We start from the raw sequence: 15,132 nt of genomic DNA, 5'->3' as shown, positions 1-15,132 counted from the left end.
CATATCATATAAACACTTTATCATTTTGACTGAGAGAACTTTGACCACTCACCGCTCACATTTAAATTTGGTATGTATGCAATTTTGCAGATTTCGATAGAAACAGGCTCTGCTTGCCGTTTCTTTGAAGGCCTTCTGTGACAGTGACCGGAATCAGGTGTCTCTTTAGTTCTGGCGTCTGACAGCAACTCCATCAGTAGCCTTCCCAGTTGTCTTTTTCTCCTTTCCAACTGAAAAAATCAGGTTGGGGTCACCAGTTTGTCATGTACAAATTTTTTCAGAAGGAAGTACTGGAGAAATATCTGTCGTTTAAAAGATTTAATTTGCTTTGGCAGTTGAAATTGCAAGTTTCAGTGCTGGACCTCTGTGTGAAATCAACCATCTGTCTTCACACAAAGCATGACCCTCATTGCAGTTTTTGTACTGCGACAATAGCAAATGATTATTATGGCTATCTTCTTCCAGAAGCAACGTGGCAGTCATGCTGTTTCCTTACAAATCCTCTCTGTTCACGTCCGCTTCTTGTCAGCCTTCTATCTGCTCCTTTTTCCTGGAATCAAAAAGACAGGCATAATAAAGGCTCTCCCTGCCCAGCCTTTATTATTTAATATTACTGATTCTAATATCTAGTTCAGGACATTCGTTTGGACTCCGTTGGCCCAGAGAATGGCCCAAGTGTGATATGTAAGCATGCTGCAAATTCCTCTACACTACTGTGTCAACCCCCAATATGTCAGCCAACTCATAACGCTAGACGAAGCTTTTGACCCTAAAGACACATTTATGAAAACACTGCCTTGTGTACACAAAAAAATGAAAACTGCTTTTTAAAATCATTTTCAACCCTAACAAAATACACAGTAATTTTCCCCTTTCCAAAACCTTTGAGTGCCCTTTGTAGTCGACAGCTGGATTTTGTTGTGGATTTTTTTGCGACATATATACCTGTATACACTGGACATATACTCACATATATACTATGTAATCATATATACTCGTATACACCATATATGCCTACACTGGAGTGTATAATGGAATCACTGTGATAAGCATTTAACCTACATGATTGAATCACAAGAGCCATGTATTTAGGTCAAATATTATCTACAATTATATTGATGAAGCTCGTATCACTTGTTTTGTTTATTTTTTTATTCTTTCATAATCACATGTTGATTAATACTGTTTGAAATGTAGTAATTAGGATAAATAATGGGAATAGTGCTTGGATAGTTGTGTAACACAAGTGTCAGAAATGAAAAACGAACAACGTGACTCAACAACCTAGTACCTTTTAATGCTGTCAGAGGATGAGGTGGAGGATGGTCACACCTCTGAGCTTTCTCAGAGGAGGACAGCTTTTGAGGACCCTGAGCAGAGACAGTGTGACAGCGCCTAACATCCATAAGAAGAGGAACTGTCTAATATAGGAGACACAAGATTGTAGCCATTACAATATCATCTCGAAGGAGATAAAGAAAGCTTTTTAGTTGAATACACACAGTTTGATTCGTTTTTTATCCAGTTGATTTATGCAATTTATGTAAATCTAGACGTCTCCTGTCTTTATCACTTTTCTTTCAGCTATAATGAAATTGCGTTGATAATTTTCTAGGATGAAACATAAAAACAGGACAAGCAGTCCATCGAAGTAACAAATGATCTCTTGATGGGGGGAGGAGAATAGAGCCCCTTCAAAAGTCAGAACTCTAAAACAGAATGCATGTTGCAGGCTGCCATGGATAGGAGATCTCCTTTTCCCCTCACAGGCTGGTGTCCAGTATGATAGCTGAGAAACCAAATCCCACAACTTCACAGCCCTACTTCTTGTCCATAATGGACTTCGGGCGTCATCATTTTGACTCTGATCAGGCTGCTCAAAACCTGGTGTGTCCTTCATCTGAACTCTCACCTTCTTTCTTTGATATCTGGCCCTCCTCCACCTCATCTCCTGGCAGCTCTAAGTATGAGTCCACTTCCACATTTCTGAGTAAAATTCCTTCTACCTGACTCAGCCAGCATATCATTCTGTGATAAGACAAGACCTAATGTTCACCTCAAGAGACAGAAGAATGACAATTTTGAAAAACAAAACAAAACAATAATGCAACATGTTTCTTTGAAATACAATACTTAGATTATCTTAAAATAACAGAAAAGACACTGAAGGAGAAACACAAGGGAGGCATAAAATACAAAATGTAAACAAAATTATAAGCAGGAACAAAGAGCTTGAGGCTAATTATAAAAAGGAAAATAGACAAAGAAAATAGAAACACTAAAGAAACTAAGACTATATATATACTGAAACCAAAACTTGAACAGAGAAAAACACTGAATCAAAGACTCATAACAATTAGGCAGTTATTGACTGTAAAGGATTTTCATCCAAGTATTTATAAAAAAAATAATTAGATTCAGTGTGACGTTCATTTGTACAATTACTTTTGAGTCTGTCTAAGTGACTTTTGAACCTTTGGCAATGCAAAGTTGACCACCTCTACATTATCTTTGTGCAGTGGTAACCAGAGACCTGAAGCTACAGCAAGAAGAAGAAGTGCAAACCACATCATATCATTAAAAAGAAAATCAGAGCAAAATACTGGTTGTGGAACACCACGTTGCAACAATCAACAAGCTCCTCAACAAGCCTTTCAACCCCACCTTTAAAAGCTAGGAAGTAAGATTTGCACCAACCTGCTCCACTAAATGTGGAAATAATTAACAAAGGTCTTCCAAAGTTGATATTCTCAAGCTCTCTTACACTCAGGCATTTTTACACAGCAAGCCCTCCTTAGTGACTTACAGTAAGTGCAATCACAGAGCTTGGTGGTTATCCCTGAGGGTGTAGGGTCTATATATGGACATCCTCTTTCCCTCTACATCCCAGAACCAGACCTCACTTTCCTGTTTAGTGAGAAAAGAAACTATTCACTGTCAGAGCTGACCAATCAGCAGACATCTACTCAAATGTCTGACCAATAAGCCTGCAGACAGAAAGAGAAAGTAACCCAGTGTATATAAGAACTGCCTTCATGGCAGTTTGGTTAGCAGACATGTGGTACAGCAGAGAGCAGCGCTTGACAGGGAAATCAGGAGCTATGAAGCGGCTGGCAGAAAATATTAAGGTGCTTTACATCGCCAGTGACTGTATGGAGCCTTATGTTGAGGTAAGATTACTCTGCTGAATGTATTCGTGTTAGGAGGTTCTGTGGAGGTTCAAATGTGTTCTGTCACCATGCATTGCAGTTTTGTTGCCATTCAATAGTTCTGGTTTTGTGGTTTAAATGATTTGCAACCTTTGTACTTAAGGCCATTAAACTTATATATGTAATGCAGTAAAAACTTCCCAAATAACAAATAAAAGGAGAGCAGTGGATAGCAGTGTAACATGATGACACTTTTTCTGCTTGCCTCCTTCAGATCATCACAGTGAAAGAGTCCAAACGCTGCCAGAGTCTGTGCAGCTCAGACGCCTCCGAGGTAGAAGAGCCCGAGTACCTGCTGGAAGTTGATGATGATCTTCCTGTCCTCACTGACCAGAGTCATCTGCTAGATGACTATCACCTAGAAAAAGTAAATAACACTCATTTATATATATGTGTGTGGATCACAGCTATCAATGGTTTTTCTCCTGAAGAACTGAGAAAATTGTGATTAGGGCAATTCCTCTCAAATCGTCCAATTGTTCAGAAAATTTTCTGCTTCACCATCTCCAGTTTCACAACAGTCATTATTTATGACATAAGCGGCAGCATTGCCTGGAAGTTGTGCAAATTGTAGACAGTCAAGCAGAAGAACAGTGTTGATTTTAGATGGAGTGACGCATTAGTCTTGTCAGGACAGGATCTGATGAGCAACTCTTTGTCAAACAGCTTGCTGTTCACATGCCAGCAAGGACCCGGGGTTATCAATGGCAGCTGGTCTACAGCACAGCCGTCCATGGGAGCAGCCTGAAGACTCTGTACAGGAACATGGCTGAGGTGGACAGCCCTGTGCTGCTGGTGGTCAAAGACATGCACAAAAAGGTTTGTATCCTGCTCTTTAGTCTCCAGCACTTTTCTGTACCAAGAAAATGAGACGGATTCCTCCATTACCAGCATCTCCTTTAACAAACTGGTGTCTTGGTGTATTTTCAGGTGTTTGGGGCTTTTTCTTCAGATCCATTCAGAGTCAGTAAATACTGCTACGGTACTGGAGAAACCTTCTTGTTCAGCTTCAATCCCGACTTCCAGGTAAGAGTTGAACTTTTATTAATGTTTTGACTCTAGTCTATTTACAGGATGATTTTTCATGAAATTATTTCACTTATTGTAGAAATCTGCACAGAGTTTAAGATGTTTTTATGTGTTTGTTATCTAGGTATACAAGTGGAGTGGGGTGAACTCGTACTTTGTGAGTGGAAACTGGGATTCATTGCAGCTCGGTGGAGGAGGGTAAGTTATACAGTTATTTATTTATTTTCCTATCAGTGAGTTTTCAAAGATCTGATATTAAAGTTCTATTGTTCTCTCTGTCTTTAGGAGTGGCTTTGCCCTGTGGCTGGATGCTGATCTGTACCGTGGTTCAAGCTTTTCCAGTCCGACTTTTCACAATGCACCTCTCTCCACAAATGAGGACTTTATTGTACAAGACCTGGAGGTCTGGACTGTGCAGAATTGACTGTGAACATCTAAAAAGCCGAGCTAAAAATAAAGCAGGATCTGTTGTTCTGTGTGGAGCTCCCAGACTTCAAGACGTGTGGGCCGTTTAGCCACTACTGTACGTATCCTGATGGAGCATCTGCTGTCGTCTCTGCACATGGTTCAGAGTTCCTCTTGTACAGTTTGAAGCCTGCTGACGGGGAAGCCACTGTAATGGGATTCAAGAAAGAGTCTGTTTTTATTTTATTTTTACATCAATGCGAGGCGTGTGTGCCGTTTAGTCACTCAGATGTGCAGATGGAGCATTTGCAGATTTTAAAAAACAGCATTGAATGATAAGTCTACAGCTACTGTAATGATATTCAGGGTTCAAGAAAACATTTATTTTTATTTTATTTTTGTATCAATGCATATTTATAAAATAATGTGTTTTTTTACAGTTTGCATCTTTGGTTAAGTGAGTGTGTGTTAACAATAACTGGTTAATTATATTAACCAGTTATTGTTAAAATCGGTATAACACTGTTAGGACAAACAATTTTAACTGGTTTTAATGTTTCCCAGTCAAATCTGTGGCTGCTAGTAAGGACCAAACTAGTAAAGTTGAACAACATTGCACTACAACAGCTGCTGGATAAGCTGGATGTGCTGCTTGAGGAAGAAGTCAACTGAAGTGTAAAATGAAAAATTCTTTTTTTTTTTAAAATTAAGCACCAGCTTGTCTATTTGGAGAGAAAAGTACTTATGAAAACATCAAATACACACACATGCCCAGTTGTTTATTTTCTGTCTTTTTAAATACACAGTTCAGGAAATGGTTAAAGTTTTTCTATGACTGTCAGGCAGTGCTGGCACTACCACTGTTTTTTGTGAAATCCCATTAAAGGTTTATGTTTCCTGTTGAAACTGAGTAGATGTCATTTTTTACTGCATGTTACATCAGCAAGGTATTTAATAAGAAGCGTCTGCTGTCGTCTCTGCACATGGTTCAGAGTTCCTCTTGTACAGTTTGAAGCCTGCTGACGGGGCAGCTACTGTAATGGGATTCAAGAAAGAGTCTGTTTTTATTTTATTTTTACATCAAAGTATTTTTATAAAATGACAATTTTAAAATGATTTTTTAAAGTTTATATCCGTGTTTAAATTCAGTGTGTCTTCATATTCTATTAACTATTTAATTGTGAAATACTGTAACACTGGTATGAACAAAAACCGCTGATCTGAGCTGGTTTGAACATTTTCCATGTAAGTGAGGATCAAAATAGGAGCGCTGGAAATAATTTAAGGGCAACATTTCACTACAAAAGCTGATTGTTTGCTAGACATGCTGCTGGAGGAAGAAGGGACCTTAACTGTAAAATATAAGTTCTGCTTTGTGTAAGTGAAATGCCAGCCTGTCTGTTTGGAGAGAAAAACACTTTGAATAAAATGTCACATACATTGCCTAGTTGTTGGTTATTTGTTTATTTAAATACACTTTCAGGAAATAGTAAAAGTTTGTATATGACTGCCAGGCAGTGTAGGTGCTGCTACTTTTTTCTTGTGAAAAAGTTTCCTGTTGATACTGTCGCTGTAGTCAGCAGTTGTTACGAATAACATCAAAATATCATGTTACTGATAGTCTGATATTGCCTCTGTTCCTTTGTTAATTGTTCTTTCTTTTGAAGAACTACATTAAAGTTTTTTCTTCCTTCTTACAGTTGCTTTCATGTTTCGCTGTAGCAACTTTCACCATATCACTGAGATAAAATGTGTAAACAAGTAAAAAAGTATTGAACATATCACCAATTTTCTCATTTAATATATTTGTAAAGGTGCTATTCACACAAAACCCATCCAATCCACACGTTATGTGTAATAATGGGGAAAAGTATTGAACACACTTTCAAAAATCTATTCAAAAGCCTTTGTGCAAAAGCCTTGTTGGTGACTACAGCTTAAAAATGAATCCTATATAAAGAGAAACTAGTCACATACATTGCCGAGGTGTGATTTTGTCCCATTCTTCCACACAAACAGTCTTGATGGTTCAGTGGACCCCTTCTGTGAACTCTGACCTTTAGTTCTTTCAGTAGAATTTCATTTGGATTTAGGTCAGCTGATTGGCTGGATTATTTTACCAGCTTTATTTTATTCCTCTGAAACCTCCTTGGCTCTGTGTTCGGGATCATCAGTCTTGACGAAACGTCCACCCTTCTTTCATCATCATCATCATCCTGGCAGCAGATACATTTTTTCATTCATCCTTCCGTTAAGTTATATGAAGCATGCCAGTGTTGTGTGCTGATACGTATGTTCACGTAGTTGCCAACATCTGGTTAGAATTTCATGTCAATAAAATTCTAAGAAACATATTTACTTAGAAAACTGTTGACATGTTCAATATTTATTTTACCTGCTGTAAATACCGAAAGAACGCACTTCAGATATTTAAACAGAGAATCCATCCAGGAAGGAAAATGGTTCAATGGCCTACACTCTACATTTTTGAAAAAAAAAAAACAAACTGTAAAAAACTGTGGACTTTACGGAGCCCCGCAGGGGACATGGGAGAAAAAAAAATTAAGACGGACTTTTGCGAGATCTCGCAAAAGTCCGTCTTAATTTTTAGTCGCAAAACAAACTCGGGATCTCGCAAAACTTTTGCGAGATCTCGCAAAAGTTGAATTCCAACAATGGCGGCAGCTACTTAGTTGTAATATTGCTCTTTCTGGGTCACAAAATACACTTTTAAGATATTTTGAGGCGTGAATGTAGTTGTGTAAACGTCAGATACCTGCTCGGTTAACAAGACATCACATATTTGCAAAAGTGCTCCGACGTTTTTGGAGATCTGACACCCACTATCTCGAAGCTAACGGGAGGTTGAGACCTACTACAGCCGGGAGGAACACCACTTTCCCGGCACATCGTGCCTCGACCTCCCGGTCGGCTTCGAGCTGGCAGCCTCTGAAGAATGCGGCTAAAACTTAGCCCTGGGGGGCTCCGTAGGACTTTGAAAACTGACTAAAATAAAAGTATAAGGGAAATATCCTTAATTTTATAATCTGTTAATTTAGTAAAATGCATTTCCAACTTGCCTGATGAGGCACTGCTAGGCTTGATTATTGTGAGTCAGGATCTCTACAAGCCTGTGAGTCAACTGTTTTAAAGAAGCATGTGTTTTTTTGTAATACCTGTACTTGTTTGACCAAATTTTTCCTCTGACATAAAACTTCCATATCGTAATATTTGAAAAAAGAAAACAAGAATAAACTAAAACTGGTACTGAAACTAATAAAAACTAAAAAAAAAAACTTAAAAAAACCTAAACATTTTTAAGCAATAAAAAGTACAGTTCAAACTAGAATATCTATCCCTGGAAATTAACTGAAAATAAAATGAACTAAAAAAAATGTCAGTACGAAATTAAGAAAAAGTACTCCGAAAATACAAAATCATAATAACTAATAATTGTCAGTCTGTCGCAGGGCTAACACATTGAGATAGACAACAATTCACACTTACAGCCAGTTTAAATTCACTAAACAGAGAACACACACAGAGAGGCCCGAGCCTGGCTTTGAGCCCAGAACCTGTGCTGATCACCACGCTACAATCATCAGCCGCTTCTGTTCCAAAGAAACTAAACAAAAGCATTGTGATGAGAAGCCATGATTAAAAGGTACATACAGTAATGACTAATGATTTTAATTTGTTATTGTGTTGCACAGAATACATCAAGCCCAGCCCAAACAGGCTTTCAAGACCCCCCGCAACCAGAAATCACAGCCAGAGTAGCACCTGTGCCAAGATGTCAACTGAAGTCAGCTATGAGGTGGGGCCTCCATGGAGCAGAACGAGTTGTCTAGCAAGTGGATTGAGATCTGGGGGATTTGGGGGGCCAAGTCAAATGGTAAAAGGTCTGTATTTGTATAGCGCTTTACTTGGTCCTAAGGACCCCAAAGCGCTTTACACAATCATCCACCCATTCACACACTGGTGATGGCAAGCTACATTGTAGCCACAGCCGCCCTGGGGCACACTGACAGAGGCGAGGCTGCCGGATACTGGCGCCACCGGGCCCTCTGACCACCACCAGTTGTGCTCTTCAAACCATTCTTGAACCATTTCTGCTTTGTGGCAGATTGTGGGAAGGCCCTGCTGAAAGAGGCCACAGCAATCAGGGAATGTTATTTCCAGGAAAGGGTCTGCAACAATGATTAAATAGGTGGTACGTGTCAAAGTAACATTCACATGGACTAAGTTTTCCCAGCAGTACATTGCTCAACACTGTGAAAGAAAAGAGAAACACCAGGTCATCTTCTTCCATTGCCAGTATGGATGTAATATATCCCACCCACTAACAGGTGCTGTGATGAGGAGATGATCAACATTATGCATCTGTTATGATATTAAGCCTGATCGGTGTATAATAATATCATGGCAAGCTACAGCTCACTATGTGATTTAGTCCAAAGAAAAACTTTTTTTCACATTTTTGCCTGACTGCTCAAGAAATCCATCTCATATCACCTTGAACACCTTGAACTACAGTCTTTAGCCTTGCAGCATAGTTTAATGCAGAGGAGGCGCACTTGTTTGCAAACACCTAACAACAGACCATAACGTATATGTACCCATTGCATGTGTCACAGGGGAAAGGAACTAAGAAAGACCAACAGTAAGGGAAAACCACGGCTAACCACATGAGTAAATGCAGGGGCGGGTTGGTAGGTGGTTAGTTTTGTTTAAGTTACAAAGTGGAGCAGTTTCACTGCAGCCTTGACTAACAATATAGCATCACTTAACGTCTATCTCAGTTAAGCTTTGTGCTGTTGACTTTAGACCTCAGAGTCTTTAATGCAACACTTCCACTTTAATATTCTCTAGCCTGAGCAAATTAATGCTTAGTGAATGTGTGCGTGAATGGGTGGATGACTGGATATGTAAAGCGCTTTGGGGTCCTTAGGGACTAGAAAAGCGCTATATAAATACAGGCCATTTACCATTTACTTAGTTACCCCCTTCTATTTGGATCATATAGTAAGATAACTGACTGGTTTTGTTCTCTGACAGTAAGTGTTGGGTTTATTTTTATTATTTATTTATTTATTTATTTATTTATTTATTTATTTATTTCTGTGAGACAACCATCCAGAGAATGCTGAAAATACAACTTATATAAAAAGTTACATATGAGGGCCCTTCTGTTTTCATCAGAGAACATCAAAGGTGCGTTTGACACAATTGTTAGTGTGCGACAGATTCGGTCACCAGAGAAAACTGAAAATATGTCGCCCTCTTCTGACAATTCTGTTCCCTGACATCTGCAATAAGGATCGACGAGCGATCGAGCTTGATGCGTTCGATGTTCTCTTGGATCGACTCAGCATGCCTGATTGTTGACAGCTCCGTACAGCACAATGGCCGAAATCCAGGATACACAACCTGCTCGGGTTGATATTTCCAAAAGCAGCAGCAATGTGCCAGCCGAAGGATATGATAAGAAATGTATTTTCTGCAGGATTGTAAACAATGAAATGGGCACAGAGCTTCTTCACTGTGTAAGAAAACTGTAATAAATAATTACGAATGCGTTGCTAGCTAGCCTAAGACACTTTAATTGTCAATACCTGCGTTTACAAGTAGTAAAAGCTCTAAAACTAGTCATTCAGAAACGTTTAATTTCACTGTATACGAGTGTAATTGAGTGGTATTGTAGCTAGTTAGTCCGATAGCTGTAGAGTTATTGATTTACTGTGTTGAAAGGTGTGGCTCACCCCCGACAGATACCGAAGGCTGGTTGGTTAAACCGTAGCATAAGTTCATATTAAAAATACAGAGAATAATAAGCATATATTTATACATATACATATATATATAAATCAGACTCCAATAAATTACATTATATTCAGTATACTAATTGCATTTGGCACCAATGCTAGAGGCATTCTGTAATGTCGTTCACGTTTAAAGTGTAAATGTGTGTGTGTGTGTGTGTGTGTTATGTTGTGTTATTACTGCAGGATGAAGAGATCTCATGTTTCAGGGACATCAAACCTGGAGCCCCCCATCACTACCTTGTTGTCCCAACCAAACATGTAGGAAACTGTAAATCCCTCACTAAAGAGCACGTACCCTTGGGTAAAGTTTAAACTGCATACTTTTTAAGTAATGCTCATGGATTTTCATTTTATATCACCTCAGACAATATTGCTGACATATTACTGACTAATGCTATGGATGGTTGGAAAGTATTTTTTAAAAAGTAACTGTAAATGTTTGAAATGGATCATCTTTTTCTATTGTTTATGTCCAGTGAAGCGGATGGTCGACAAAGGGAAGGAAATCCTGGAAAAAAACAACATAACGGACCTCAGTGATGTCAGGTGGGTTTCATTTTGGTACTTCACAGCTCTCTATGGTAATTTACATTAGTGGGTTATGAATGTATGACCTTCAGACAGTTTTAGTCAGTTATCTTTTGTTGCCAGACCACCAAATATTCACCGTTTTGCGGTCAGTTTTGTTTTTTAGTTACCAATAGAACAAGCACTTAATCTAGTCAGAATTATAGTAGATCATTTGTAATGCAGTTTAATTGCTGATGACTAGCTTAACCTTAGTTACAGTTTGCTTTGTTGTTATATCAGATAAAATGAGTTTAAAAAAACTAAAAAATAAGTAGTATTTCTAAACCCTTTTCTTTGTCTGCAGATTTGGTTTCCACTGGCCTCCATTCTGTTCTGTCACACACCTCCACCTTCACGTCCTGGCACCTGCTAGTCAAATGGGCTTTATGTCACGTCTCTTCTACAGACTCAACTCCTACTGGTTCATCACAGTAAGCCCTGTACTTCAGTACTACAAGTTACTGTGTAGAAACTTTATTTAAACTTTTTGTGTGGTAATGGAAATTTCAAATGAAAAAATGTAGACCAGTGTCAGTCTCTAACTTGTTCTGTATAAGGACATTGCTGTGTAAACCTGGTTTTAAGTAACTTGATTGCATCAGTGAACTGCCCTCTAGATTTGCATTGTCAACACATTAATATATTCAGTTCAGTAACTCCTAGTGGCATCATCTTAGTTCACCCAGAAAGATTGCTGACAGTCTGACTTCTGTTCTGTCTGCCTTTGTTAATGTTTTGCAGGCAGACCAGCTGATTGATCTTCTCAACTCTAAAGGCGAGACAAACTGATCACTGGATCTGGATCATTGGATCTTGCCATATGTGACTGACTGCACTGAGGTGACTTGCAGATCAGGCGTCTTGCAGATATCATACTGGAAACTACTTTGCTGACTGTTTGTCTACAACTAATGACTGTATTTTAAACAGGTGCTATACCTGCGTGAGATTTTATATCCTAAGTAGTATGAGACATAAAGCCTTAAAGCCTCTTTTAAAATCCCTAACAAGTGCTGTAAGGAACACTGGAGTTTTGACAAGATAGGTAAATTTATTTAAATCTGCTCTAATAAAATTGTATTGCTTTTAGGGACCAATGAGCAATCAACTTTGAATTCCTATAAAATAGAACAGTGTGTTCATTATCATCCTGTTACAGAAACACTTCAGTACGCTTTGCTTCCTTCTTCCTTCTTAGATTTCTGTATAGTGAGCTCAGTTAGACAAACACACTTGGGACACTACTTGTTTTTGCATTAAAGGTACTAGATTGTTGGCTAAATATAAATACTGACATGAATGTTTGTGATAAGTCCATATTATACCAAGCATATCTCAGCAAATTACTGAAACGTCTTTCTCTCTTTCTTTTAAACTGACTGTAAATTTCCCTTTGACACAGTGCAAGATATTATACAATGTGGGTAATGGCCAGCGGTAGTGTGCTACTTTCTGTGAGGCATTATGGGCTACTTAGAGTGCCCTGTACACACTGACACAGAGAGAGCACAGAAGATACAGTGTAAAACCCACTGTATACTGAGTGTTCTGGGATTTCAGATTTCTCACAGGCCGTTTGATTTCCTGTCTTGCACAGCTGCTTTCATGCCTTGTATGTCTGCTCTATAACATGAAACTGCAGAAACCCCCACCCCCCCCGAAAGTTTGCATTATTGATATCAATCATATATAAACTGATAATCTTGGCTATGAGTTCTTACATCAAGCTTGCAATTTGTGAAAACCACTCAGTAATCCTCTGATGCTGATAGTAATGTTAATTTATTTTGTTATCAATGACCTCATCAAGCAGTGAAGTACAATTGGGGGGGGGGGGGGGGGGTTTCAATGTCATGTGGAAAGATGAATGAAAGTATGTGCTGTGAAATTATGTTATACTTTGCAGTGGTAATTGGAATAAAACCAACAACAACAAAATGTACTGTACAAAAGGTATGCACTTTAAGAATGGCTTTAATTTAGAATAAACAGTATTCTGTTGCTTCTCAGTGCCTTTGTAGTATCTCAGTATGGTTTACATACAGACCCTTTTTCAGTTTCACTCTTAACCCACCTGCAGTAACACTTTAACACACAAGACATTGTTTCTTATCTTTATTATGATACAATTAGGAGACCGTGTTAATCTATTAATGCTGTGTGTTTAAAAAAAATATATTCCTGTACTTTCATACTTTCAATAAGAGCTGGTACTCAGTCTATAGTTCCTTATGATGTGGTTCTTATTGCTTTAAAGCTGCACTATTAGTTTCAAAATTTGGAACTGTAGCAATATTGTGTCATTGCAAAGCACACTTAAAATAAATACATGTTGAAGCAGTCAGGCCAAGTCGGGTCAAGTTCATCCTATAGCATCATTATGTCTGTCACAGGCAGCCTCATGTTCTCTTTGGCTTCGGTTCGGTCCCATTAGGAAATCTGATGTCATCTCAACTGCTCACTGCTCCACTTTCACCTCGTCAACAAGCTGCTGGAGGGAAAAAAATGCTCAGGTTTGAAGTTACCTTTTCTCATTTTGACTGACATTTAGTGGTTTCCCCATGTTCTTTGTCTGCACAAGCTGCCACATCAAGTGCCTGTGTACCTGTGTGTACTACACGCACAATGAATCAAGGCATCTAAACATTTGTGGTCACTGCAACAAAGTGATAACTACGTGATCATCCTTCCCCTGCCACAGCATCTCCCCTTCGAAGTCAACCAGTCTCTGTTTCCTCGCTCGCAGAAGAATCCCAACCAGTTTATTCGAGATAGTCACATAATGCTCAAACAGCTTTCCAAATCTTACAGTAATCACTTTCCCATCGCTGCCCCCCGACTCCCCAATGCTCCTTATGACCTCACACAGCTCCTGAACCTCTCTGCTGATGTGTGTGTGAGCATCCCTCCCACGTTGCTCTGTCAGGGAACCCTGCAGGGGTTTCCCATACTCATCCCCTCCCCTCGGAGGGACCACCGTGCTCGGTCTGGTGTTGTGACTGAAGGGATTGTGCTTCTGGTACTCCTGGTGTTCGCTGGACCATTTCTGCCAGTTTTCCTTCAAGCCTTTCACAGAAACGATGCACGCCGCAGGAGTTTGGGCGTTCTCTTCTGTTTCCACGGTGGTGCTCTGGCTGTTTGTTCCCATGTTTGACTCTGTTCAAGACAAATTTGAATATACAATCATTTCTCAACAGAGAAATACAGCATCTTAATCTTCCTAATGTTACTTTATTGTTTCCAAATTCTTTAAGTCTCACCTACTTATTTTTCACACAACTGTTCTTGTGATCCAGCTGTGTGTATGATCACATCAGTTATGACTGGCAGCCGCAATCTTAAATCGTAAATTCAGCTGACAGCTCATTAAAACGACATTACTTATTTCCCACAGTTAATATAATATCATTATCAAAACAACGAGTGAACATCTAGCTTTGTAAAGTAACCTGGAAGTTTTCAGTCCTTCAGATTCTCGTAGTAAATATAAACAGTGACACACTGACCTGATCCTCCCTTCACCTGCAGTTACGCTTCATTGCGACCAAAGAGCAAGAATCCTGGTTACACTGTTACTAAGTAATACAACTTAACAACACTGCAGCAGTGCTGACAGAGGCAAGAGTGCGGATGGATGCCTTTTTGTCACCAGACAAAACCACTGTGATGGACATCAACTTCAGCCAGTGACACGGCAGAGACAACCCGGACAGCCAATCAGTAGGAGGGGCGGTCTTACAAGACGGCTCTGATGTAAAGCAGATTACAGACTTTATCCACACATGTATGACCAGAATAGTAAAGCATACCGATGTGTACTGATGACAAAAATTTGCTTACTTGTGACATTAAAAAGACACATACACACAGGTTTATGAAAAAAGTGATAAGGAGTTTTTTAATGCAAATAAAGGTTGCAAAATAACATTAAAAACGAAGTATTCACCTGTGCTTATGTATGATAATGTTAGCATAAAACAGCGGCAGTACAAAACTTAATACGAGTGTATCATAGCTAAATGAAACACAGTACCTAATTTTTCTGCCATTTATAGAAATACAGTCCCCAAGCGGTACTTTGTGTCAGAGCTCGG

The 15,132-nt window shown here is 39.1% G+C and overlaps 2 protein-coding genes and 1 long non-coding RNA gene across 3 annotated transcripts; 2 read left to right on the top strand and 1 right to left on the bottom strand.

Annotated features, from left to right (window-relative positions):
* Positions 1-3,029: 3,029 nt before the first annotated feature.
* LOC309716886 (TLD domain-containing protein 2-like) lies at positions 3,030-5,549 on the top strand. Its single transcript, XM_082550975.1, has 6 exons — positions 3,030-3,170; positions 3,424-3,576; positions 3,876-4,028; positions 4,140-4,235; positions 4,363-4,436; positions 4,524-5,549. The coding sequence occupies exons 1-6, from the start codon at positions 3,036-3,038 to the stop codon at positions 4,660-4,662; spliced, it is 750 nt and encodes a 249-aa protein (XP_082407101.1). The 5' UTR covers positions 3,030-3,035; the 3' UTR covers positions 4,663-5,549.
* A 4,388-nt stretch (positions 5,550-9,937) lies between these two features.
* Positions 9,938-13,048, top strand: hint3 (histidine triad nucleotide binding protein 3). Its single transcript, XM_082552289.1, has 5 exons — positions 9,938-10,189; positions 10,652-10,769; positions 10,945-11,014; positions 11,343-11,469; positions 11,780-13,048. Exons 1-5 carry the CDS (start codon positions 10,049-10,051, stop codon positions 11,825-11,827), a joined length of 504 nt encoding a protein of 167 aa, XP_082408415.1. The 5' UTR covers positions 9,938-10,048; the 3' UTR covers positions 11,828-13,048.
* Positions 13,049-13,134: 86 nt separating this feature from the next.
* LOC309717607 lies at positions 13,135-15,131 on the bottom strand. The gene is made up of 3 exons (XR_014279756.1): positions 15,072-15,131; positions 14,545-14,786; positions 13,135-14,194 (listed from the first exon to the last, which is right to left on the bottom strand). It is a non-coding gene; the product is annotated as an uncharacterized lncRNA (long non-coding RNA).
* Between the last annotated feature and the right edge of the window lies 1 nt (position 15,132).

Source organism: Aulonocara stuartgranti (assembly GCF_965226115.1).
Source record: "Aulonocara stuartgranti genome assembly, chromosome: 11".
In the NCBI taxonomy this organism is placed as follows: domain Eukaryota; kingdom Metazoa; phylum Chordata; class Actinopteri; order Cichliformes; family Cichlidae; genus Aulonocara; species Aulonocara stuartgranti.
The sequence above is the reverse complement of the archived record's forward strand: the minus strand, read 5'-3'. Positions and strand labels throughout refer to the sequence as shown.